Here is a 26,072-nt window from a genome sequence, read left to right as displayed (position 1 = left end):
TCTCAGCGAGCCATTTTGTGTTGCTCTAGGATACACGTTACTGTTGAAGCCAAGTTTCCAAGCTAGTATTTCCTCTTCAAAAGGGAAGAGGACGATAGGAGACTAAGCGGAGGAAGGATAGTGAAATTTTAAAGTATTATGACACACATACATTTAATATTACATCACATGTAAGGGAACAAGCACATAGGATCGCAATATTACAAGATGAATATAGGTCCTATGACACTAAATTTAGTGCCTTGTGATTGATGATCCTTTGTTTGCAGATTTTCTTTTATGTATATGTTATTTCTGTAGGATAAGCATCTTACCAGCTGGAAGAACATACAACTTTTTTATTTTCTACCATGTAATTTCTGTTTGATTCACAGCTAATAAATAGGTCATCTTGTACTTTCGAAATGCCAACATGCAGTAATTCAGTGAAATAGAGACTCTACATTAAAAAGCTGTCAACCTCAGTGCAATTTTCCTGCACCCTACGCTCTGGAAAGATACCTTGTCACTCATGGTTCAGCTCTGTTTTCCTGAAATATCTCTTCTTCTGCATAAATAATGAATGTAGTTGCATGAAAATATCTGGCACAATGTCTGTTCTTCCTCCCACTCTAAGGAGCTGCGGAACAGACTCTGTATTTATTGGTTGATCTTCCCAACAAATCTTACTGAAATCACAGGTGTGGTAATAGCGTGGCCCCCTCCCAGCTGCAGGCAGGTGTTCTCTGCTGTGCTAACCCCATCCTTACCTGCCTGGCTGAAGTCAGGGAAGTGCTGCCTTAAAAAAAAAAACAAACCTTTACTATTTAGTACTTCTCAAAATGTAAAGGCTACAAGATACAGAATAATTTAAAGCACTTCCTCTTTTTCAGTTCTTTTCCATTTCTAATGCATCATGCAGGTCTTGAACAGAAAGGGTATTGGGCTGAAGCAGATCCCAATTAGGCATTTTAAAAATTAATTCTATTATTTTTAAAAACTAGATATAAAAACTGTCAGGTTACTAAGCCTATCTTCTGTTTCATATTATCTGAAACGCACAATTTACTGTTTTTTATGGCTTTCTCTTAGCAGCCTTCTAGAGGTGACACAAGGACGGCAAAACCTGGTTCTGCTCCTCTGATTTCAGCAACAAAATGCTGGAGTTGGGTGGCTGTGGCACTGCTGCTGGTGACAGGGAGAGAAGGCAGCCCTGCTTACTCACAGGCTTAAGGCCAGAAGGAGTCCTGTGATTTTTCTAGTCCGATCTGAAAAATCACGATGCGTTCGAGGGATCCTTTCAGAGACGATTTTCAGGTGCAATGCAGGGAAATCTCTGCAGTGCTGATTCCAAAATTTCTGAGTACTTACAACCCACTATCGGAGTACACAGACAAAATTTCAAGCCAGAGATTTAATCCTGCAGGTGTTACTCACATGAATGGTGACCCTAAGTTTGATAATGTGATGTGAGGCAGGGGCAATGCTCTTTCAACGAAAAACTGGACCGGCTCAAACCATGAAAAATTTGGCGGTGCCTTTTGTGGTTTTGAATTGATAGAAAGTTGAAACTTGCAAGATGTCAACCCCATAAAAATGGGAAAAGCGGGGTGTGCTAACCCCCATCAAACTGCGTTTTACAAGGGATAAAGCTGCTGAATCCTCCCAGTGAGGTCCAAAACTAATTTAAATCTCTTCCCCTCTCTCCTTGCTCCCAATTTCTCCATCCCAGTTGTTGTTAGATGCATCAGCTGAGAAGGAAAGTTAGAGAGTGACACTAATAAGGAGGGCTCAGACGCACTAAGAGTATTAAAAGGTTAGGTCATGGTGTGTTCTATTAAATAGAATATTAATTGAATTCTTGACATCTGAGGTGAACTGTGACATGCTCATGGGATAAATATTGCATTTAGCAGAGCATCATGACCTAAAGCTCTAAATGCTATTGAGCATCAGCGCCAATCCTTCACAATAGATCTTAGCCTCAGTCCTTGGGGTACAAACCCTCCCTTGGAGTTTTGGAAGCTTGAGCTTAAAAATAGGTTTCACGTTTCTTGTTTCTGTTCTCAGCTAAGTCCAGAATTGCTTCTTCCATCTCAAGGCTACACTCTGTCTCAGGCTTTCGCTTACAGACTCTTAATATATAGCTAGAAACACACGTTTGAAATGCCATGCGTTACAAACCTATTGGGCACGGTACAAGTAAGGTTGAAAGAAAATTTCTCCATCTCCACCCCCACACCGTAAAGGAGATTAAAACATTAAAAAGACCAATTAAAAATAGGGAATCTCATGGCAACATTTTCATTAACCCTCCCCAGTTGTACTTTCTGTCTCATTAGTCATCACAGGGAGAGGAAGGATCATTTTAATTAGCAGCATTGTAAAGCTTTATTTAAGGCAACTGCCCCTCCTGCTGCTCTCTGGATTACCCTGCCGGCTTATAAATACAATACCAAATCATTAACAGCCAAAAACAACACTACTGAAGGGTTTGGAAGAAAGAAGATCCACTATGGTCAATGTTTAGGGCTCTTTAACAATGTCCTTTCTCCTTATTCAGGCATAATTCAAGCGTAATATTGGGCTTTATAAAACAACTCGATATCCTCTTACAGCAAAGCCCTTTCTAGTTGAGGATACCATGTGTTCAACTTTCGTCCCCTTTGTTTTCAAGGCAGTGAAAGCACAGAACCACATCTGATAGGATAGACATGGTAGATAGGATCACAGGTTTTCCAACGTCCCGATTTGGAATTACTTGTTAAATTCCCAAAATAAAGGGGCTGCTGCACGCTAACTGCCTCGCAGGAGGGAGGTGAGCAATGAGACCCCGACCGAGGGAGGCTGGGGGAGCATTTTAGAAACAGGTTCTTGTCAGTTTAGGATGAAAACAAAGCGAGCGCCTGCATTTCATGAAAAGGAAATTGCTTTTTCTAATCATCACTTGCTGAATTTCACATTTTTGCAGAAATGAGCCCAATGGGTCTGTTATGTAAAGAAACCCTGAGCCAGTGCTTCCAGCCAGCAGTTTCTATACCTGGAAACGCAGTCCAGAGTGCATGTCCCTGCGTAAGAGCACATCTGCTCACCCTCACACCAGTGCCACATGTGAATGACCCCCACAGCAGTGCCCAGGCTTATTATGAAACCAGTTTGAGTCACTACGTTTCCATCAGGAATTAGGTGCAAACCAACATCTCGTACCCTCTTGCAGGGTCCTGAGTCAGACATTAATGGAAACACACAGGACAGCCAGATCCTAAATACCTCAACACTTGGAAAGATCTGAACATTGCCTTCCAGCCTCCACCTATTTCACAGTCTTGGAAACGAACAGAACGTTTTTGTTCTGCACCATACTTCAGCAGCTCCCTCTTTTGCGTCCAGCAGGATAGTGATGAAACATTCCATTTCTTAAGACATAAGCTGCACAAAATATCCTCCTTACCAAGAAACCACAGCTCAGACCATTAGGATTCACCATTTAGATCGGTGGCCTACTTTCCCTGACCTGAATACGTAACTATGGACTCTTCAGTACACCTGGGTGCTGCAATCTCTAATTGTTCATCACTGTCTAGCCAAGGCAACCCAGTCTTTCCCTTGGAGCAACCTATTAGCTACACACAGGAGTTTAAGCACTGTGAGTACTCTACTGTGGAGTTTTCATGTTGGGATCACAGTCAGGATTTGATTTTTCAAAGTTATAACATCATACAGCTGAATATAGCCGAAAGTTTGAGATACCTTCTTTGCTGCTGGATGCCAAGTTGCATTAAGGTATGTTAGCCACCTAATTCTTCCACTTTATTGTCTGACATGACAAAAAGAAAATCAGACCAGAGGACAAAAACTCTTAGCATTGAAGTCTGAAAGCACAAAGCGTGGTTCATCTCCCCCTGAAAGCAAGCTTGCCCCAAATTCAGTTGGAGCACTGAGCAGAATCCGGACATAATATTGGCTTCTTCAAAAAAATATGCATATTCCTCAAAAAGGTATAAAAGTGACTGGGTATACTTGACTTTACCTACGTGAACTAGTGTTTAAACAATAACAAAAAGGAAGGCAGTAATGATGTATCACCGAACGATGAATGTATTGCTACATAGAGTTCATCTCATATTAAATAAAGATCTATATCTGTGGAAGTTTGCAGGGAGAGGTGATATCGTGTATGGAAGTAACTGCTATGTGTCAGACTGTTGCAAATGTAAGTGAATCAGAAATAAATAAAATATTTCCACTTAAAAAAGGAGGAAGGGAAAACCACCTAAGTTCCAGTTTGGGACTGACCAGCCCCTCTGCCCTCATCTCAGCTCATCTCCGCTCAGACAGACCGAGCAGGTCACAGACCTGAGCTACTGTCACTATATGCTTATCATCAAAACTGGGAGAGGTTTACAGAGTCCAGAGCAATGCCAGTGCCTGCACAGGAGAACTGCAGCTTCAAGGATATCAGTCTCTGGAGATCGCGGATGCTAAACTCCCTTAAAACCAGACAGTGATGAATAGTCTGAGTAACAGTCATTGTAAAAGTTTACATAGGAGCTGCTTTCTTTTCTATTTATAGCCGTGCTGTATTTTTCTTGTAATGCATTTTTAATGACTTATGAGGCCTAGTTATTTATTCTCCTGAAGCCAAATACCTTCTCATCCTGATAATGCAAGTGCATGAGCTTTGCATGGCAGACCTTTGTGGGAGATGGCTGGATCTGCTCCCTGCACTGGCAGTGGGCTGGGGGGATGCTGCACGGCTCGTGGGAGCCCTGTGGCACCCAAGGCACTGATGCAGCAGGCACCCCAAGCATGCAGCTCCCCGCTGCTTCTCTGCAGAGGGACTGCCTGCGGAGGGCCCTCCCTGGGCCAGAATATTTCCAAATTAATAATTATTCCATCTGCACACAAGGGAGTCTCTTTTCATGGTTATTTTGCTCTATATTTCCTAACCCAACATCAACCTTAGTTAAAAAAGGACCCTCAAACCTGCAGTGCCACAAAGGCAGCGGCCCCTTCCATCTATGTGTTGAAAAGTTAAGTAGCATGAACAACAGACCAAACAAAAGCAGACGATGGGACACTTTGAAATGGCAGATATTTGCATGAAATATAATTAGTCTGCTAAACCAGCATCCATCGTGAAACACAAATGCTGATTGCCTCATGATGAGTCTAATCAGAATGGCATTTACTGTTTTTTCCTAAATTGTTATATACCAAATATTTTCTTTTGACTTTTGCTTATATTTAGATTAATAACTATGTAATCACTTCATTAGTTTATTTAGATTATGTTATTTTAGGAAATTATTGTTTAGCTCAGCCTTGTCCTTCCCATCCATGCCTTCCCAGAACTAAGTAATATCTGAGGAAAGCAATTAATTGCAACTCGACTGCTGTAATGGGGTCTGCTCTACAATGTGGCAATGTCTAATGGAGTTTTAATTTCCCCATGGTAAGTCAACGTTTGCTTAAAGAGAGAAGAACATCAGAGCAAACCACTGCCCGAGACACGCACAGCTTCTAAGCCTGTGGGGCTGAACAGGCATCTTGGGGCTGCTGCTTCTTTTGTTGGGGGTAAAATTCAGTGAGTGTCATAGCTGGGGCATTGAAGAGCATCCCAATTCCCACCACAGGCTGGGGTTTCCCGTGGACTTGCAGAACACAGAGGACATACAGACCTATATGGCTCTCAGGCTGCACCTCCCAACCTTGCAGGGGTCCTGGGTGCTAAAATGAACTCGTCACCCAGTGAAGGTTTGACAGCTCTTTTTCAATGCATGGTCTTCCTTAGAAAATATCTATTTACCTGTCCTGGATCCTCACTATGCAGTTGCACCAGCAAGTGCTTGTCATGAACCAGAAGCCCATTGTGCTGGGGGGCTGTCAAAACCAAAAGTCTCATCCCCAAGGAACCTGCTGTACCCATGTAACTTGTGACACACACGGACAGCACAATTCATAATGAGATTTTTTTCCAATTAATTGGATTGTTCAGAGTATTTAATACCACCAGAAGTTACATTTGGGATTCTGGAGTGAGGCAAAGCACCCAGAGCCCTTTGAAATGCCCCCAGTCCCTCCCTCGCTCAGGGCCTGGGCATCTTTGCAAACCTCAGCCTATGGGCTGTTGACTAATGACTGTTTTGCCTGGCAAACGCTGACAAACTTCTGAAGTCGGTCTGCCTTTCCCAATCTTCTGACAGCTTAAAAGATTTGAAACAAAGCTACATTATGATAAAACCAATTTCAGCAGCATCTGATTAACAAAAAGGAGGCCACAGCTACCTGACAGCAGCCGGTGGTTATTTTTTATTTCTAAAACAAACTGATGGCCTCAAACATTCATACATGTATTTATTTTTTTGTTTAAACGTCTCATTTCCAGGTGGTTTTTTTTTTTTTTGATCGTGCAGGGAAATAAAGTTTTGCAATTCTTCTTCTCATAATAAGTCTGTCCAAAAATGATGTTGCTCGTTGTGTTGAAAGATGGTTTCATTTTCTACTCAAAATTGGTATGAAAAATTTCCCTTGCCAAATGAACATTGTATACTGAACGTGTCAAATCCTCTCTCCTGACACAAATAAAAGATAACATTGGGTGGCAGCATGTAAAACAGCGCTGACAAGACAGCTAGAATGGAAGCAAAGAAATGCATATTTTTCTCTTTCTCTCTTCCTGAGAAGGGTAGGGGAAAGATCCAGGTGAGCAAATGCTGGCATGTTACAACCAAAAATACATCATCTAAAGACTTAACAAGCTGTTTCAATGCGGGTGTTAAGATGAACATAAGTGATTCCATTTCTGATTAGCAAAATCATGACAAAAGTCTCAACTTTTTTCCAGGCCACTAAGAAAGCTGCTGAGTAGAAAGAGTGGCTGGATGAAAGGGGTATTCAGTTAAAAGTTCCCAACTCTGCGGTGCAGGCTGGAAGAACTACTTATAGCACCGCTGGAAATTATTCTGAGTATATTTAAAAATAAATAAGGTAATGATAGCACTTTCATTAGATCTGCAGTCACACCATGTAAGTAGATTTTTTTTTTCCTATTAAAATTGTTGATTGAAGGCTGTTAGCTATTTATCAGCCCAAAATTACATTTCTTCTCTCCTAGGGGTTGCCTCTGTTAAAAATCACAACAACTGCCTAGTTAGTAGCAAGAAAAGACTCCTAAAACTGCAGTTTTGGGTTGGGGGGGAGGAATACAAGCATGAAACACAGATTGCACCTTCAAATTCCCAATGGCATCATGCTTCTTTGTTCTGCTAAGAAAAATTAACCTCAATCTCGGCTCAAGGTCCCCCGATTGATTATCATAGTCATTTAAATACTGTAATCTCATTTTCAGCATCAGGGAAAGGCAGCGAAAAGAAGAAAAAGAGAAAGAGGTGGGGAAGCAAGGGGGAGAGAAAGAGAAAACAGAATAAATTATCTGACAAAAGGAAAAAGGGCCTTTCTGCTTACGGAGCCTATTTCAGATCCTTCCACTTGATTGGAAAAGTTGATGAAGTTTAAATGAAGCAGAATTAGAGGCTCAGGCCACTGAGTATTGACGGGGGCCCATGGAAGAATGTGCAATTCAATAGGTCTGATTTCTGTGGAAAACAGGGGAAAGGCCTAAATGGTATAATCTTCAATCAAATCTAACATCGACACTGACAAGGCAGGGTAATGAGATAGGCCAGATCAGGCATGTTGGTTAAAGAAATTAATCCCTCTCGCTGCACCAAGAGTTCAGCTTTGATGCCTATTGTAGGGCCCCGTCCCAGCCTATCTAAATGCTAACTAACCGCGGGTGCGACCCGGGACTGTGCTTTTCATTGCTGAGCCGAGGCTGATCACGATTTTAGCTCCCTGATTATGGCAGCAGAGGTAGGGCGGCAGCCCCTGCCCGTGGCACCGCCGAGAGGGGCGCAGCGCGGCGAGGGATGCGGCCGCGCCGGTGCGGCGCGGGCAGACTTGCGTTCTGGCGTGTATTAGAGCTTTACCACACCGTAATTCGTGGGAATTAGTGCAGTTACAGTCACGTCTTGACCAGCTGACTGGTATCTCCTGGGGACCACCGAAGGGGCCGGGCAGTGAGCAGGAGGGTGATGGAGAGAGCAAACGTAAAGGGACGTGCAGAAGTTGCAAAGCGTGCTGCAAACAAAGGGGCTCCTCTACCTGGGCGAGCAGCTCGAAGCTCGCGATTAAAACCATCTTTATTTTTCAGGCTAGTTTGCTCTTTGCTAAGCAATACAAGGTTCGCTGTGTTTGTTTTTCTGATTTTTTAAAATTTCTTTTACCTCCCAGCCTGGGAATTACATTATTATTTTTAGCCAGCTTTCACTCGTATGATTTTTAGGCACAAAAAAGCAAGTTGGTTTGCTTAAAAAAACGGAGATATTTCCCTTGTTACGGAAGTTTTCTTAAAGATTGTTGTAGGAAATCTAGTAATAGGGTGCCACTTTCATTTATCTATGCTACTTCAAATAAATGTGAGTAGAAGAGTCAGTGTAATTTATTGTATAAAGTACAAATGGTTAAAAAAGAAAATACCCTCAGAAATGCAGGTTCTGTCTAATCTATACAGTGTGAGCAGACAAGCAAGAGCAAAACAACCCCTGCAAGATGACAAAAGCTTCTCCCATAATTAAGTATAAGACCTTCTCTAAGAGTTTGCATAGAAAGCAATCTGCCCTTGGGGAGAGTGTAGCTAAAAACTTGCAAAAACGCGGAACTGATTGCAAAACCATGGAACTGAAGACGTTGGTCCCTGTGAAGGTGCTTCGTTTGCTCTATATTCTGCTAGGCAGCACTCAAAAAGAGGGGAAATGATTGTAGCAAAGGTTTAAAAAGGAAGAGCTTTTCTCCTTTTCTTTGGGCAGCCGCCCACCAGTTGCCTGCCCAATGCCCTCCCGTCCAGGACAGTCCTTACGGAGCCTCCACCAGCTTTTCCTCTACGCTCAGGACATTTTCTTGTGCCTCTTCCAGAGAAGGAGGGATATTTGTTGTTGGTGGAGTGGGAAGCTGAGGACGGAGAGGAAATAGGGCAGAGATATTCCTGTGCTCTTCCAAGTTTTAGTTCAGTCTCTGGTGCTGCTCTCAGCCTGTTGGGTTCAGCGTCTCTCGAGAAGGGTTTGTGGGGAAGGGCACATTATCGGGATTTGGAATATCCCTGACTTTCTGCATGGTTGTTTTTGGTTTGAATTAGTCTGAAAATCATCTCTTGGCTTAACGTGGTTTGGGGCCAACGCCATAAACTGGTGCTGGCTCTCCCCCAAAGTTTCTTAAATCTTTCAGACAATAAAGCCTGAGTTTCAGGTTCATCATAAAAATTTATAGCCTGCCACAGCTCTGGATGCGCTGTGAGTGCATGGACACATTTGTGACCTTTTTTGATTTTATTTTTTTTCTCTTCTGCCTACATTCTCTCTTCTTTTGGCTTAATTTCTGCTTTTACATTTCCAACAACTCAGGCAAGAGGCTGTACAGATGTTCTCTGCTATGACAACGCTGCTATTAGGGTCATAATGCAACAATTCGGTCTAATGGTTATTATTGTGCTGGCTGACTTCGATAATGCACTTTTAAATCAAAGGGCCTTTGAAGCTTTATTTCCATTGTATTAGACAAATAAACATAGAAGATTTTCATGAACATAAAAGGCATTCACCTTGTAATGTTTCTGGGCTTATTAGTCTCACCAATTTGCATTGTTTTGTTCACATAAAGGATCAAAATGCCCTTTTGCTTGCTTTTACATACTGCGTGCAGATCCTGGGGGTGAGAGTGCCTGGTGCTGCTGGTACGTCCCTCTGCCCGCTGAATCATAGCGGGCAGTTTGCAGCCTGAAAACCCACTACTTTCATTCATGCAGAATGTTTACTTGCCCCTTGGAAACGCCTTATTTATTTCAGTGGTGTCTGTGCAAAATATGGGAGGGCGCTGAAGCTCATAAAGAGTTTAATTTTTAGTGTACCAAATAATTCATTTAAAAATCTTAAATGAGTTCACGCTGAGAAGAAAACCCTTAGAAGTCAGAGCATTGGAAAGACAAAGCTCAGAACTAAACCTAATGATTATTTGACTAACCAGCCCTTCATTAGTTTGTTTCTCTAATGAATTATTGAGCTGTACTGCGTAGACATTTCAGAATACGTTTTAAAAAGCACAACACTGGCCTTAGATTGCAAAAATATAATAGTCATAGTGATATAATAATAATAGTAATAAGCACACAAAATGCTGCATAAACACTAATTAATCCTCAGCGTCCCCAAGCAGCAAGCACAGAAGGCAGGATGCTCAGCACATGCAGTGATTTGAGGTAAATAGTATAATTAACACCAAATAAAAGACCCTCTTATTCCAAATAAGGCTCTCAGTACTTGTGGCTACTCTGCTCTGTGTTACAGGGGTTGTTTGCCAGGGACAGATAAACCAAAATCTGGTCTCTGACCAAGATTTCAATAGATGTGTTGATTCTAAACAGCTGAGAGGAGCTATTAGGAGAGGAAGCAGTTATTTAAATCAACAAAGCTAACACCTGAGGGAAGTTATCCAAATGCTTGTGGAAGATGCTCTCCAGGGTGGTGATGCTGTCGGAGTTTCCTGCACCGGGCTTCTCGGTCAGCACGGAAGCATCTGTGAGATCTCGGCTGTGGCTGAGCCCCCAGATCATTTGGGGAGAGCAGGGGTGTGCTGCGGGGACCACAGGGACCGGCGCTACCTCGCACGCTCGCTGTGCACGTGCTCCGTGCCAGGCGTCACACAGACTCTACCCCTGCACGGTTTCTGATAGCTCATACACCCGCTCCCTGAGCATCCAGTGATGGGTGTGTTTTTAAGGAAGCCTTTATTTTATCAACTTCCCTTCCTGGGCAGGTTTGCAGTCCTTGCACAAGGATGATGATTATAAAGGTGAGTGGTACCTGCTGGCCCTGCCCTGCAAAAGGGCTTGGCGAGATGGGGGCATCGTTCCTGGTTCACCTGGGCTCTTCACTACGCCAGCGCTGGGAGAGCTAAAGAAGATGAGTGTATTTGGAGAGAAGGCTTAAAAAAATAAAGGAAGGTGAGGGTTAAAGGCTCAAATATTGAGCACAACGTTCAGCTGTAAAAGCCCTGTTACAGCCACAATGCAAGTCTGTTAAAAAAAGCTTCAACTCCAGAGTGATAGAAAACCTGCCATTTCAGTAATTACTGTTGCAAGAGATGTTTGTGACGCATGCAGTTTACAACTCAAAGTTGTAATATGCTTTTTCACACCATGCCTTTGTCCATGTTTGTCTCTTGTATAATTACAGCCTTTCCCCCCCCCCCCCCCCCAATGTGACACAAGTTTAGTTTGATAAAATGCCCTACTTCCTTTTCTTAGCCGTCCTTCCTCTGGATCGTTCCAGAAACCAAAATGAGTTTGCAACAACTCTCAGCAGTGCCTTGCTCTGTGACACGTCAGATGGCTCAGAAATACTTAATGGAAAGGTTCAGTGGGCATGGAAGGAAAAAGAAAAATGTGGTGAGTGATTTCTGCCTTTACTTGGTACCCACGTAGTGAGCAGTGTCCCACGGCTGCCTGGCTGGTGCCCTGCTGTCACCCACACCGAGCTCCTCTCCCTTGACATGGAGCAGCCTCCTGGGCGACCGTAGGGTGAGCTCTCCTGCGTGTCCCCTTCCTCCAGTGAAAAGGGCAGTTCAGCCTCCCTGGCCTAATCAATCCTTCCTCTGATGGGATTGCCAAAACCAAGGCTATCGTTGTGCCAGTTCCTGTGGTTTTGTGAGTTTTTTGATCATATATTCTTATTCTGGAGGCTGTAGCTGGTGAAATTTTATTGCCTGAGTCCAGTGGCTTTTGTTCAATCTTACTTGGAAAAAAGAAAAAAAATCCAGCCCTCAGGGCTGGACAGAAAAGCTTAGGAAAATGAACCCTAAATGGCTTTGCATTCAGACCAATACAAAGAGCCTGGCATCAGTTGTCATGTAAATAACAAGCTTTTAAAACAAATATTTCGCATTCCAGCAGCGCTGAAAACTTCTGTTTGTTAAATCTGGTTCTCCTGCAGCCTGGATGGCTGGGATCGAGACTTGGCACCAGCCTTTCCCACCCAGCAAAGCACCATCACCGTCCTCCTCCTCCTCAGAACTGCCAGTTCTGAAACAACTTTTTAATGTTGAGAGCTGCGGCCGGGGCTCCGAAGGTGAGCCGGATGCCTCTCAGCTCGGAAGGTGTTTCGTGGAGAGCAGTTCCCTGCTTTTTCCCTGTCCCCTGGCCGCACTTTAACAGGTAAGAGAAGGTGCTTTGGCACACACATCTGGTGGCTGGGATTTCCCACGTGCCTTCGCACACCGAGGATATGTCCAACTCCAGGCTGGTGACACAACGACTTTGGCAGCGATAGGTTGAACTGGGGGTTAAGTGTGGTGAAGTCTTGTTTCCTGCCCAGAGCTGGCTTATTTTTGTAACGCAGTAGTTTTCAGTAAGTTTGTACTGAGAAAAGTGCTTGGCTAAGGCTTTTACTGGTAAAAACAAACAAAGCAAAAATGCTTTGCTCAGATTTTTGCTGGCATCAGTAGATGAAATACTTTCCTCAGTTTTATGCTTCAAGTAAATATAAATTGATAAAGTAAATCAATTAATCGATTAATTAAAACTCATCATACATTCTACCAGAGAAAAAGAGTGTGTTCATCCCCAGAAATCTGTATGTGAAAAGATGATGTTTTTAATCTGTGACAGCCAGTATGTGTGGACACATCCAGGGGGAAGGATGGGGCTGGGCAGAGCTGAGGCAGGAGGGTCAGCCAAAAATGCAGGCAGCTGTCTGTGCAGTGGTCTTCATTTGGATACATGGTGCTTCGTTTAGAAGATATGTGACACAAGTGGGAGAGAAAGTAGGGGATCCTGTCATTAGCTGCTTCGAAGTAGGAGGTCTGTCACACTTGTACTAAGGTTTTGGGAACCTCGTGCTAGCTGAAGGAAGATTGGGCAGTAAGTGTCCCATTCATCACAAATGGGCTTCAGGTTCTTCTGTATTTGCTGTCCTGTGAACCTTAATGACAGCTGTTGGAGCTGTGCGTTCCTCAGTGCCGTGCCCTGCCACGGCTGCCAGAAGCACCTGTCCAAGCAGCAGTTGTCTCAAAACCTTTCGTCCTTTTCTTATAAACCAACTTTGTGCCCTTGGTTTTCAGGTGGTATCACACAGCATGAAGGTTGGGACCTGCCGGCCATCCCCTTTGGCAGCTCTCTCCAAAACGCCTAGTCCCAGGGGCAGGAGAAGACATCCCAGACTGCAGTGTAAGCGTGAAGAGGAGATGTGGCAGAGGGCGTGACATACGCCACTACTGGTACGTGCACCAGGGCGTGGGACTGGCTGAGTGCCAAAGCTTACCCAGTAAACTGCCATCCTGTTGCTGTCACCTCCTGGCAGCGGAGGACACCCTGGTAAATTCTGCATTCAGTGGGGGGTCAGCAGTTTGCTGCACCAACTTTATGATGTAGTTTACTGAGGTGTCATCACCACTGGTTCCAAGAATAAAAGCATCTCTGTTAAGAGCCCAGTTACTCCATGCTAAAGAATTGCATCAGGTGGATGCAGATCTCTTTACATCCCTTACTGTGAATACCCTCCTGCAAGGTAGCTCTGAGAGAAGAGAATTTGTCGATAATGCTAAAATTTAACACTACTTTTTGTCAAAAGTTGTTCAAATTCTAGTTTTACCTGGCCAGATAGCAGAAATCCACATTGATTATTAAAACATCCCATGGTTTATAACTGCTCAAAAATCCCACTGCCAGGATGCTCGGCAACAGTTATGCTGAGAAAAAAACTCAAGACCTAAAGCTGAGGCTGAGCAAACTGCTGGACCCGAGGGGAGAAGACATCAACTGAGCTCTAGGGACAGACAGTGCTCGGCTGAGTCCTCGTGTTCAGACAGGCAAAACTCCCACATAAATCAACATAATCTTAATGACCACATATAATCTACCTGCAACATACACACTACAGGAGAGGAGCTGCCCTTCGCAGGATTACCCCAGTGTTATATTCGTAGACCTGGGATTTACAGCGCTGATGGGTGGTTTATACCTGTTTCCATTTAAGGAATGTAAATGCATCACGAAAATAAGTGGGATCAACCCGACCTTTGCAATTATGCCTTAGCGTACCTTAAATGGTATATAATTACATATTCTGGTTCATATTCATGCTTCACCTAAAAATGTATTTACTAGCACACTTCTCTAAGAAAAGCAGAAACAGTTTGGAGGGATGGCGAAGATGCAGGGCTGCCTCCTCTCCCTCCCAGCACTGCAGCTGCCTCCATCCCGAGGAGGTTCACCCCCCTTTCTACCTCTTGTCCACACCACCTCTTTCTGGGGGGTAGCTAGGTGAAGAAGTCTCACTCTGATTCCACTTCTAAGCAAAGATACTGCCACTTTTTCTCAAACTTACAGGATTCAGAGGAAAGCAAGTAAAAGTTTTGCATTTGAAAAAGTGAAGCTGCTTTTGAGTTATGATGCAAAACCTACTGTTTTTCTTTGCCTTCCTAATATAATTTCCAGACCGATGTTTTGAGTTCCATGGGCCGGGGGTGTGTGTGTGTGTGTGTGTGTAATGTTCAATGTTGGAAGGCTCCAATTTTCTGTGATATTCCAAAATTTGATGGCTGACTTCCAAGCCTGCGGTGCCAGGGTACGATTACCAGGGAATTCAAGACCTTAACTACCGCAGCAAGGGCTGAACAGCCGCGGTTTAAATGTCACCGCTGGAAACATCTCGCTTTGGAGCAGAAGCGCTGCCCTCCCCAGGAGAAGGGGAAAAGTGCAGCCGCTCAAACCGCCCGGTGCCCGCGACGGGGGGGCTGGCGGGGGCTGCACCGCCGTTTCTCTCCCTCCGCACCCTCAGAGCAGCGATCCTGGCCCCCAGGGCCGGTGGGGGCTCAGTACCGGGCCGGTGGCGTGTTCCCGGGGGGGACCGGGACGGGAAAGCGCTGGGTCAGGGCACGAAGCTATTCTGCGAGTGCCATCCAGGGGACGAGAGCTGCACTTCAGCTGCTGCTCGGGGCGGGGGGACGGAACCCAGGGAAGGCGAGGGGTTAAAGCGTGACTTTCTGTGCTTGTGGATGTTGAGTAGGAGGAGGCAACCGAAGCGAGATGCCTGAAGCTTTCCAAGACCCACCCGGAGCTCAGCCCATCCACAGAACGGGGATACGAGTGGAATTGGTAAGATGAGAACTGTCAGGAGTTTGGGAAGTGACTGTAACCTCCACAGCTGGTGTAAAAGCCTAATTTAAGTGGTTAGTTTGTGTCCCCTGCCAGGACCCTTCCGCTGCGGGGGGTGGCAGGGAGCAGCCCCAGTGACACTTCGGTCCCTGTTCCCGAGCGCCCCTCAAACGATGCGGCTGTTGCTCGAAAAAACGCCCGAGCCTCGGAGGGAAAACCCATCCCACGTTGCTGCCGATCACCACCCCGGGGGCACCGGGTGCTTAAGGGTGATAAAACACGAAGGAGCTGCGAGAAAACATATTTTCCCCTCCTTGTCATATAAATCAATGGGGGGAAAATGGGTTTCAGCTATTGTCGCGCTCCAGGTGGTTTTAAAAAGAAACTTTTCCGCTGTGGGGCTGCCCGCGGGGACCGTGACACGCCCCCCCCCCCCCCCCCCCCGCCCCCCCAGGGTATTGTTCCCCGCTACCGGCGTTAGGACGGGGAGGGGGGGCGGGCGTTCCCGGGCGGGGAGCAGTGATGGACGGGACGGACCGAGGGGCGCCGGGGCTCACCTTGAGGATGAGCGGGTTGCACAACATGCTGTCCCGGGCCACCCCCAGCCGCTCGTTCTCGCTGCCGGGCTCCACCTCGGCCAGGGTCAGCGGCCGCCGCGGGGGCGCCGCTCCGCCGCCCGCCATGGCGCCGCCCGGGGAGAATAACACGCCGCGGCGGCGAGAACCGGAGTCGGGGCTGAGGCAGGCGGCCCGGCGTTGCCTTTCCGGCGGGCGAGCAGCCCCGCTGGGAGGATCCCGCCGCGGAGCCGCAGCTCCCAGCCCCGAGCGCAGACGGCAGGCAGCGGCGACCCGTCTCCTAGCAACCGCCGGCCCGTCCGTCGCTTTGATGGATCCGGCTGGGACCGCTTCCGCTGGGAGGCGGCGGGGAGAGGGGAACGGAGAGTCCGGTAGCAGGGTGCGGGGGGAGCGGTGTTGCGGGGGGACGCCGGTGGAGCGCGTGCGGCGCGGAGGTAGGGCGGGAGCGCCCCGGTGGGACCGTTCTCGGCGGGCGGGCGGCGGGACGCGCTGTCGCGGCCAGGGAGGGGGGAGAGGCCCCCGCAGGGACTGCGGTTTCCTCGGCTCGGCCCGCCCCGGTGCCGCCGAGCGGCCCGTGGTTGCTGTAGGTGCCTCCGTCGCTCTCGGTGCTCCCGGAGGGCCGCGGGGGCTGCGCGGCGGTGCGTGGTCCGGGGCCCGGCCCCGGAGGTGTCGGGGCAGCCGCTGCCCGGCGGCGGCGAGAGGTGATGGCTGGTACCGGTCAGCGCTGGAAACTCTTTTTGGGGATGCGAATCTCAAGGTCGTGTGTTTCAGGGATGATGGGATGTTGCTTTATAAGTGGTTTTTACGTGCTGGCCGTAGGAAACGTGCGGAAAAATATTTCCTGCCTGCTCTGTGCGACTGCGGTTTTCAGGAATATATTTGTTCTGGTTAAAGTCGGTTGGAGCTGGCGGATCTTGGCTGGTTTTGGGCTTGTTGGAACGTGGGCAAAGCCAGTCAGAAGCTTCTAATGAGAGAACTTGTTTTTAGTTCCAGTTAGTTTAATTAATATTTATTATTCCTGGCTTGTTGGTGTTTCGTTGCTGAAAGCAGAGTTGAATGTAGCAGTCTGTTGTTGCTTAGTCATTCAAAGTCAACTTAAAGCTAATAGTTATTAAAATGTATTGTTGTTATTATAGGAAGACTGAATACAGCTGTGATGCACATCTGTTTGATGAAGAAGACGTTGCTTTTTTGTAGTCACTTTGCAAAATTAGCTGGATTGAAAAGTAAGTATCTTTACTGTATGTTTCTGAGATAATAATGAGTAGTTCCTTAATGTTTTAATGGTTTGGGTGGTTTTTTTTTGTGTGTGTTTTTTTTTTTTTTTTTTTTTACTGTATAACTGTGTAATGCTACATAAATGATAGTGCGTGAGTAAAACTCATATCTTTTATTTAAGGTAAGAAAAAATATGAAAGAAGAAGCAAGCGCAGATGATTTTCAAGTTCGGGATTTTCTCAAGAAGAAGAAGAAGAAGAGAAAACACAAAGAAGGCAACAAGAAATATAAAAATGATGAAGGAGAAGGTGGACAAAATGCAGAGGTTAGCCATGCTTCTACACTGCTGCTTGAAGACCAAACAGCACAGAGTGGTGAAGGCTGTAAAAAGAAGAAAAAAAAAACAAACAAAGGGGAGAAGCAACAGTCTTCATTAGATTGTTCTTTTGTCGAACATGAAATTAGTAATGAGACTGGAGTGGATGCTTTCCAAAAGAGAAAGAAAAAAAAGAAACAGAAGCGTAATGATAGTACAGATGATCAAAGCGGTGTAACTTTTGTCACAGTAAGTCCACATGGCACTGATAATTGTCAGGAGACGAATGCTGATTACGTTTATTTAAAACAGGCTATTAAGAAGAAAAGAAAAAAATTACTTGAAGAAGAAAAGGTACATGAGCTGCCTACCTCAGAAACATGTGATAAAAATGACAATCAAAGATCAAAAAAGAAGAAGAAGAAGAAGAAGAAAAGAGACAGTAGTGCCCAAGATATGCAAGAAGACATAGATGTAACTGTTGACCAGTCACTGTTGTTATCTCTAGAGCAAAACAGGCAAGGAGAGGACACAGCCTTGCCATTACCTGAAGACGAGGGTGGTGTGGCAACACCCCGGCAATGGCATGAAGATGGTGACGGTGATGCTTCTCCTGCCATGAGTGAAGGTTCTGAGGATGTACCTGCTGATTCTTCTAAGCCAACTAAAACAGCTGATCAGCGTCCTCCGAAAACTCCAGGGCGTGGTAGAAAGATAATAAAAAGCAGAGCTTTTGTCACGGAAGAAAGCTCTTCAGAGTCTGATGCAACGTAAGTTGAGTTGTCTGGTTTTCCCTCCACCTCCTAGGTGTTTCTATCACGTTATTTGGGTCCTAGGTTTTTCTTCAGTTTGTATTGTATGTGTTTTTAAAAACAACTTAAGAAACTTTTATAGTATGATGAGATGGGACCTACTTAAAGAGTTTAGTTGTGAATACAATAAAATTTGTAAGAATACACTATTATTGCCTTCAACATAGAATATTTTCTCCTATTTAAAAACTGTAGGTATAGAAATAATTTATGTGCAAGTAACTTGTATTTAGTAAAAAAAAAAATGGAGAGGAACGGCTTCCATTTGTTAAATTTGGTGTTTATATTGAACATAGACATTTTTGCCAAACAAATAGTAAGGTCAACTAAAGAATTCAGTGTTCTGTGCAAACAAATGCTTGTGTAAGTAGCTCTTGGTGCTTTTACAGTGTATAGAACTCACAAGAAGAGCACTAGTAAGAGGCAGATGGAAAAGTTCTGTGTTGTCAGTGATAGCAAGAGGCACTATTTCTTCTGTATGTCCATTAGTGAGAGTTTTGTGGGAAAGGTCCATATTTTCAACACGCACTTTAATATCATAAGTACAGAAAATTGATAATAGATTACGTCTGTGTTAAAAGGTTGGCAATACAAGGGGCTATATGTGTGAAATATTCCTTTTTCTTTGATTAATGAACACGTTCATTCTTTTAATGGTAGAGACACTAACAAAATCTCTATTTTGAGCTCTAGAGGTGTATTTATTGTACTCCTTTGTTTAATATCAGGACACCAGAACCCTCGGCGTCAAAGAGAAAGGAGGACCAGAAGAGTTCCTTTACTGAAGTGGTAGCCTCTGATGATGAAGAGGACCTGGACTTTGGCATGTATTCATTCATCGATTTGGATTCTGCAAAGCAAGAATTGGAAGAGTTTATTCCTCATGTGAGGAACATATCAGACAGTTCAGTCAGGAAGATGGCTGGAAGAGACTTAGCAAGGTTTAAACGGTTTAAAAAGCAAGGTGAGCTCTCAAAATATTCTTGTAGTGAGGAAGGACTGTGCAACTGTGCTAATATTTTGACAGAAAATAGTTAGGTTTTGTGTGGTGTCTGTCACATCCATGGAGTCTGGTTCACTTCATTCCAATGGACGTATTTTCTGTTTCTCTGCTCCGTACCATCTGCTTCTCATTGTCAAATTACAGTCCAAAGCATGTGTGTAAATTACCTGCTCCCAGCTCTTGTTTTGTCTCTTTTCAGTTTTCTTTTTTCACCTTTTGAATTTGTTGATCTTCCATTACACATTTGCCGAATGTAATACACAAGAGATTGTACTTGAGGTTTGCTGTAATTTTTTTCTTTTTTAAATATAACTTCCTATGTATTTTAGGTATTGCTGTCAAGTTTGGCAGATTTTCCCAGAAGGAAAATGATCAAATCCGGAAAAATCTTGAAGAGTTCTTATCAATTACTGGAATAGACAGTGCTGAAAAACTCCTGTTTACCTCGAGGTATCCAGAAGATAAAGGAACTATCAATCGTCTAAAAGCAGAACATGGTTTTTGTGAAAAACTTTGTAAGTATTTAAGTTCCTTCTCAAATAGCTGAATGTTACATTCCACAACCGGGTGATACCACGATATATTTTCTAAAATAATTTTTTATTGAAAAGCACTAACGTTGCTAAATTTAGCCAAAAGGGAGCATGCTGCTGAGAGTATTATCTTTTCTCGGATACGAAGAGTTTGGAGATTACAACATCATCATGACCAGCAGCACTTACAGACTTTCATACTTGCGTTTGGACTTTATGGTTTAAGGTGCATTATTTGGTAGACTTTAATTAAGCATAGTAATTTATTAATGGGAGGCGTGATTAAGTCCTGTCTGAAATTGTTAGTCGGTTCTTAGAGCATGTAAGTCGGTGGCAGGTTTGGGAGTGAGTGATGGCAGAGGAACTGAAAAAAATTAGGTCATCAGCCAAAGTAGTTTTCCAAGATGTGAGGAAAACAAATAAAATTCTTATGGCTAAAATTCTGTTTGCAGAAGGAGCATCTCTTCTGTTCCTCTTTCCTCATTTAGTTAGGCCTCTCCTGGCTAGAAAATATTCACTCTTCGTATGGCAGACACGCTCATTTTGTAACATCTCTGATGAATCTACTCAGTGGCTTTCCATTCTCTGTTTGTTCTGTCAGCATAGGCAAGACAGAGCAAATTACAACCTGTGATGGATTTGGATGCTAGCGTTTATTTAAAGATCAATGGGGCTACAGATTTGTTCCTCCTTGATTATTTCACAAACACAATCGTTCCCTCTGCATCATCCCGTCACATTTGCCTGGTGTTGACTTCTCTTCCCATCTGGGAGATTGCAGAAAATGTCGGGGAAAATTGGGCAGACAGTCCTGTTAGTGTTACATGAGTTGCTTGCAGCTACATGTCCTGGGCATTGCTGACCAAGACTTGTTATGTGTTCCCATGTATTGGTCTCTGTGGATCTTCCCCTACTTCAAGGATCTTTCCTTCAGCCAAGATCTTCCCTTTGTTTTAGCTGGATGCCCCCAGTCCCTGGTTTTCCCCATCAAACTAGTGTATATGCAGAAGCACAATGTCTCATCAGCCTCCTGCCTGGTAGCTGTCTCTTGTCTCTCTGTTAAAGGGACTATTCAGTATGTTACTTACATTTGATCCAGATGTTATCAAAATTTACAGCCAGCCTACACAATTTGTAGCTGGTGAGTAACAGGTTTGTGCTTGAGAGTTCAAAAGTTCAGTTTTCAATATTCACCCACACTTAGGTACACACATACACAGTTATTTACCAGCTGTTGGCATTCACAATCTTACCATGGTCATAACAATTATATCTTTGAAAATCCTCGTGAGATTCTCTTGAGACTATTTCCTGTGCACTTACTGAAGTGTTGTAGGGTACGTTTTCTTGAATGGAGAGAATCTGTCATTGGCAGCATGGTCATGAAAATGTATGTTGTTTGGATTTGGTTTTGTTTAGGTTTTGGCTTTTTTAAAGTGGTCTCACCAGTGTCTGAAAAATGAATCCTTTACGTTCTAGCTGAGGGCATACCACGACCCTGGAGGCTGATATATTATCGAGCAAGGAAGATGTTTGACCCAAATAATTATAAAGGGAGGTGAGTAATTTGAGTTTCTGAATGCTAATATCAGTCTCTGATGTTTATTTGTACATTAAAACCGGATATAAATTAAGATAATCTCTCCCATTCGTGCCAGTTACTGTGACTTAATTGACAGTTCATTTTTCTGACTATCCCTTATCAAGACTTTTTTTGGAAAATGTGACTTGAAATGGTAGTGATGAGTAACATTGAAGTACCTGTGAAGTTTACAGCTCTTTTAAGATATTGGAATGGTTTGAATTTGCAGCTGAAACTCTGCCTGTTTCCTCAACTAGGTATACTAAGGAAGAAAAAGAAAAGTTAAAGAAGTATCATGCTCTGCATGGCAATGATTGGAAGAAGATTTCCGAGATGATGTCCCGTTCTAACCTCTCAGTTGCTATGAAATACTCTGAAATCAAGTCGAGTATGTAATTTTGGGGAAAACGATTCTTTGAATTTGAGAAGTTATTTTAAGTGTATGTTGTATGTACCCTAAACTTTAGGAAAAAATCCCAATAGTGGATTTTTTTTTTTAAAATTTCTTTCTGGTATTGGTTCTTTTTTCCAGGCCACTGCTTACATTTTCATACAGAAGGGATAAGAAGAGTTATTGATAGAAAAGGGAGAAGTAGTGGAACAAATGCAACTCTTTATTAAATGGAACTGACATCTAAATAGATGCTTTCACAGGGGGAGGGCAGGAGGAATTTGGAAACCAGGTTTTAAAAGATAGAAACTAGAGATGAGCACTGTTCTTCAGTGATTAGGCTGAACTTCTCTCTCAAATCTAGTATGCGGAAGAGTTTCTGGGACGTGTGTTAAGGAGCTGGTCCTGTAAATAAGAATAATGCAAAGTGAAGCATTTGCTCTTTTGCCTTTTTGTCCTAATCATTTCTGATGAATTATGCCTTAACCTTATTTTTCAATTTTAGCTGTTAATTATGGTCCTTGGTCAAAGGAAGAGACTCAGAAGTTAAAGCATGCAGTGGAGGAGGTGATCAGGAAAAGACTGGAAACAGAAGATGCAGATTCTGTTTCATCATCAGAAAAGTCACATAGAGATCTCATGATCGACCGTGAGAAACTGTACCAGAAATTACCATGGACTGAGATCGAAGCTAAAGTGGGAACTCGATATTGGAGACAATGTAAACAGAAATGGTAAGAGTTTGTACTAAATTGAGATAGTAAAATGTGTTCTGGGGATTATTTAACTATTCTGCAAAACTTTGTACCGTGATGATTGTTTGGTGAGATAAGTAATAAATAGTTTGTGGACTACTGAAGAGGTGTTGCAAATGTGTCTGAGACAAATGCATAACTCTTTGCTAGCTGTGCTAAGTTTTCTTCTTGCTGTGATAGTGAAGCCTGACTTCTGCTTGTCTGACAGCAGTAGCAATTTGGAGACACTTCCTTTTGATGCTTGGAATTTCTTGAAATAATAGAAACTTTTTTTTGTGTGTGTTTTCAAAGGACTACAATTTTAACAAACAAGATGACCAAAGGGCAGCAGTTATATAGGGGGAACAAAGGATTACAGGCCAAGATCAATCTTATTAAAAGGTATAGTTCAGAGTTACTGGAATGCTTTGTGTCTCTGACTGTTCTGAGTTGTGTTTATAAAAGCTTTCAGAGTGAGAATGGCATGCTTGCAGTTTCATACAGGTTTTGCAACTAGTCTTTCTTGGGACAGAATGTCCCATAGCTTCTAACTGGGGGACTGTGAGCATTATTGATTTATTTCTTGAATTCTGCCTACAAACTGCTTCTGTATTGTATTCACAGATTGCATGAACTGAAAGTGGAGGATGCTAATGAAGTAAACTGGGAAGAACTCAGTAATACTATCGGGTAAACTTTTTTTACCTCTTTTTATGGATACAAAGGATAGTTGAAGTGATAGTCTTAAAAATTCCAGAAAGGAATGAACGTTCTCAGGCCTCTGCAGCTATAGAAAATGTTATTTAGTTGGGTACCATACAGTTGTATATCGTTGCATAGTACTGAGCAATAAACCATGCCTATAAGCTCTGAAACTTAATTTTAACCACCTCAGGCAACCCTTGCAGGCAGCACATTCTATGTGCTAAAACTGTGTTATGTAGTCTGTGCTCAAGACGGTGATAAGACTTTTCCAGATGTTAATCAACACGTAGGAAAAAGGGATAGTTACAGGAATGTGTAATGTGATACAATAGTCTTCTAAACAAACTAAGTGTTGAATATGAAATTACCAATACTGCGACTGCTATGCTTTCTCTACAGCGCTTTTTTTTCTGCGTACTTTCAGTTTCATTTATGGCTTCTTTTCAGTAAACATATAATACACATGTGTAATGGCACGGTTTAGGTTCTCACCTTCAAGGGGAACTGCTGTCTTGAAAACCTGTTTTGATTAGAATTTGAAATCCATCCTTTCTACCTAAAACTAAGATACTGTTTGACCAGCGTCACTCTCATGAATGAATAACTCAGTAACAACTAAACTTTGTAATAGTTCCTTGCACCACTAATTCTTTGAACTCTTCTCTTTTCAGAGATGTTCCTAGAGCCTATGTTCAAGGAAAATTTTATAAGCTAAAAGTCTCCTGTGTCCCTTTTTGGCAAAAAAAGACTTTTTCTGGTCAGTATCCAAACTGTTTTTGTATACTTCTTGAGGTTTTCGCTAGAATCTAAGAGGATATGTATTCTAGTTCAATTCTTTCTTCCTTAGCTTTCCGCTAAGTAAATTGGCTAAAATCTCAGGCTTTGTGTGTTTTTCGCTAAATGCCTTTCTTTTTTTTTTTAGTAACAGTTTACTTTCAGTGGCATCTTCATGCAGTGCTTATCAGCCTCTTCTCTTTAATACTCTGGCTTTAAAACTTTTATGACTCTGCTTTTTTAGTTCGTCTTTGCATGTATGTGTGTGTCTGATCTACCCTGCAGCCACTGGGATTACTATGAAACAGTGAGATTTTTTGCATTTAACACTGACAGTTTCTATCCGTGAGATCCTGTTTCCCCATGGCATCCAGTTCCGCAACAGATCCAATTGAAACCACTTTTTTTTTTCTTTTTTTTTTTTTCAAAGAAATTATTGATTATCTTTTTGAAGAGAAACTTCCGGAACTTGAAGAGAAGTTAGAAAGCAGGAAAGGGAAACACCATAGTTCTGACGATTCAGCAATCAGGCAACAGAAGGCGGCTTTCCGACTCAGTGACATCTTTGACTCCAGTGAAGAGAGTGATTAATTGACTGCCTGAAAACCAATTCCTAGTCTGCACATTTAACTGCCGAGTGGATCTGGTTGAAAGTGGGCACAGATCAACAACTGCAGGTACACAGGTTATCTAATAATGGAAAAAGTAAAGATATGCACGTCTGATTTTCTTGTTTCATATTGAAGGCTGAGCTAAATACAGTTTTTGTGCCACCTTTTGTTACCTTAATTTAGCTCTGGTTTTTACAAATCTTTTTTTAAGCATCCAAGTTGCTTTCTGAGTGTCTCAAAAATAGTATTTTTTCCACTGCTTTGTTTTTGATGGAGTTGAAAGCTGCTGTTTACCCTTTGTGTACAAACTTAGTTATCAGAACTTTAAATAATTTTAAAAAAAGTAAATTCATGCAATTGGGAAAAGGCTTTCAATCTGCTTTTAAATCTCTATGATAAACAAATCTTAAGACATCTGTGTTGATGGAAACAGCACAACTTTGAGGCTTAGGTTTTTTTTTTTTTTACAGATACCTTGTTCGTAAAAGCAACTAATTTTTATTTTTGATGTAGACTTACGCTTTTATCAGGCCTTCTGGAGAAGAAGGATATTTGTCCGTTACAAATCATAAATCATAATGACATTTCATGCTAACCATGAAAATTTAAACATTTAAAATGTTTTTGTTAATATTTAGAATACAAAGACAAAATGGACAGTGTATATATATATATACACATATATATTTTTTTTTTTCTACTGGCAAGGAAAAGTTCTACATTTTAATCAGAAAGTTGAGGGATAAGATGGAGGTTGTACTCATGTCCTTGTATGATATTTTTAACTATCTGCCTAGAGTGATTATTTGTAAATTGACCGAACGAATGTAAAGAACTCCTCCAAAATCTTGCTGTGCGTGTAAAGTATTTGTATGGCTTGTTTATATTTCCTATATGCTGTATGAGAAAGTAATGTAAGAAGACTTGATCTCTGACATGCTGCTTTTTGATAAGCGAGAATTTCCGTCTTTAATTTTAATAATTGACATTGAAAATGCAGAACTTTTAATGGCTTGAAATAAAGGCCTTGTTGGCGGTTCTGGATTGTGATTTATCTGGATTGTGATTATTTAAGGATGTTAAATGAGAATTTTCCATCTTTAGTCTGGCTTTGGTCTCTCTGAAGATAGAAACGATGTGATTTTGTGGGACAGGCAGGACACCTCATGAGATCAGCCACCTGTGTAAGGGTAAGATTTCCAGCCGAGAGGTGAAATGGGGGAAAAGCCTGTGTCAGCTCCCTTGCAGTTACGCCTTTGACTTGCTTCTGTTGCCTTGTGGGTTTGAAGGTTAAAAGCTGAAGAACTTGAATTTTTGAATCAGAGGGTTGTGTTTTTTTCAGTTTTTTTTTCCTGGAAGATGGAGAGCCTCTGAATTTTCTGCAGGCTGGAGCACAAACGGTTGCGTGGTTGTACCTCCATAACGAGGTACTTTATCCTTTGCTTTAAAAGGAAGATTCTAAAGGAAGACTCTTGCTGATACTTGATAACAGCAATTTCTCTGCAAAATAATGTGAGTAAGCCTGGGCAGGAACTGTAAACTTGGAGCCATCACTACGCTGACTGCTGTGGGGAAAAACACAGACCTGACCTGTGCTGCGCAGGAAAAAGGGAGAGGCTGTGTCCCTCCTCCCC

The 26,072-nt window shown here is 43.0% G+C and overlaps 2 protein-coding genes across 3 annotated transcripts in view; one reads left to right on the top strand and one right to left on the bottom strand.

The window, feature by feature from the left end:
- CFAP77 (cilia and flagella associated protein 77) overlaps positions 1–15,867 on the bottom strand; it is a 60,554-nt gene extending 44,687 nt beyond the window's left edge. Inside the window, exon 1 of the mRNA XM_086625451.1 lies at positions 15,742–15,867. Within this exon, the coding sequence (XP_086481577.1) occupies positions 15,742–15,867 (126 nt within the window). The remainder of the gene's footprint in view (positions 1–15,741) is intronic.
- A 292-nt stretch (positions 15,868–16,159) lies between these two features.
- TTF1 (transcription termination factor 1) lies at positions 16,160–25,801 on the top strand. 2 transcript variants are annotated; one of them, XR_015222788.1, is made up of 13 exons: positions 16,160–16,193; positions 16,896–16,985; positions 17,159–18,063; positions 18,834–19,069; positions 19,438–19,623; positions 21,121–21,199; positions 21,481–21,611; positions 22,120–22,348; positions 22,661–22,750; positions 22,973–23,038; positions 23,725–23,810; positions 24,258–24,504; positions 25,781–25,801. XR_015222788.1 is itself a non-coding variant. In XM_086625111.1 (12 exons), the coding sequence occupies exons 3-12, from the start codon at positions 17,171–17,173 to the stop codon at positions 24,416–24,418; spliced, it is 2,157 nt and encodes a 718-aa protein (XP_086481237.1). In that variant the 5' UTR covers positions 16,160–16,193; positions 16,896–16,985; positions 17,159–17,170; the 3' UTR covers positions 24,419–25,383. The 2 variants fall into 2 exon arrangements, 1 of the variants encoding a protein (XP_086481237.1); XM_086625111.1 differs by lacking the exon at positions 25,781–25,801 and having other exon boundaries at positions 24,258–25,383.
- Positions 25,802–26,072: the final 271 nt, after the last annotated feature.

Source organism: Tauraco erythrolophus, chromosome 22 (assembly GCF_009769465.1).
Source record: "Tauraco erythrolophus isolate bTauEry1 chromosome 22, bTauEry1.pri, whole genome shotgun sequence".
NCBI lineage: Eukaryota > Metazoa > Chordata > Aves > Musophagiformes > Musophagidae > Tauraco > Tauraco erythrolophus.
This window is presented reverse-complemented; position numbering and strand designations above follow the sequence as displayed.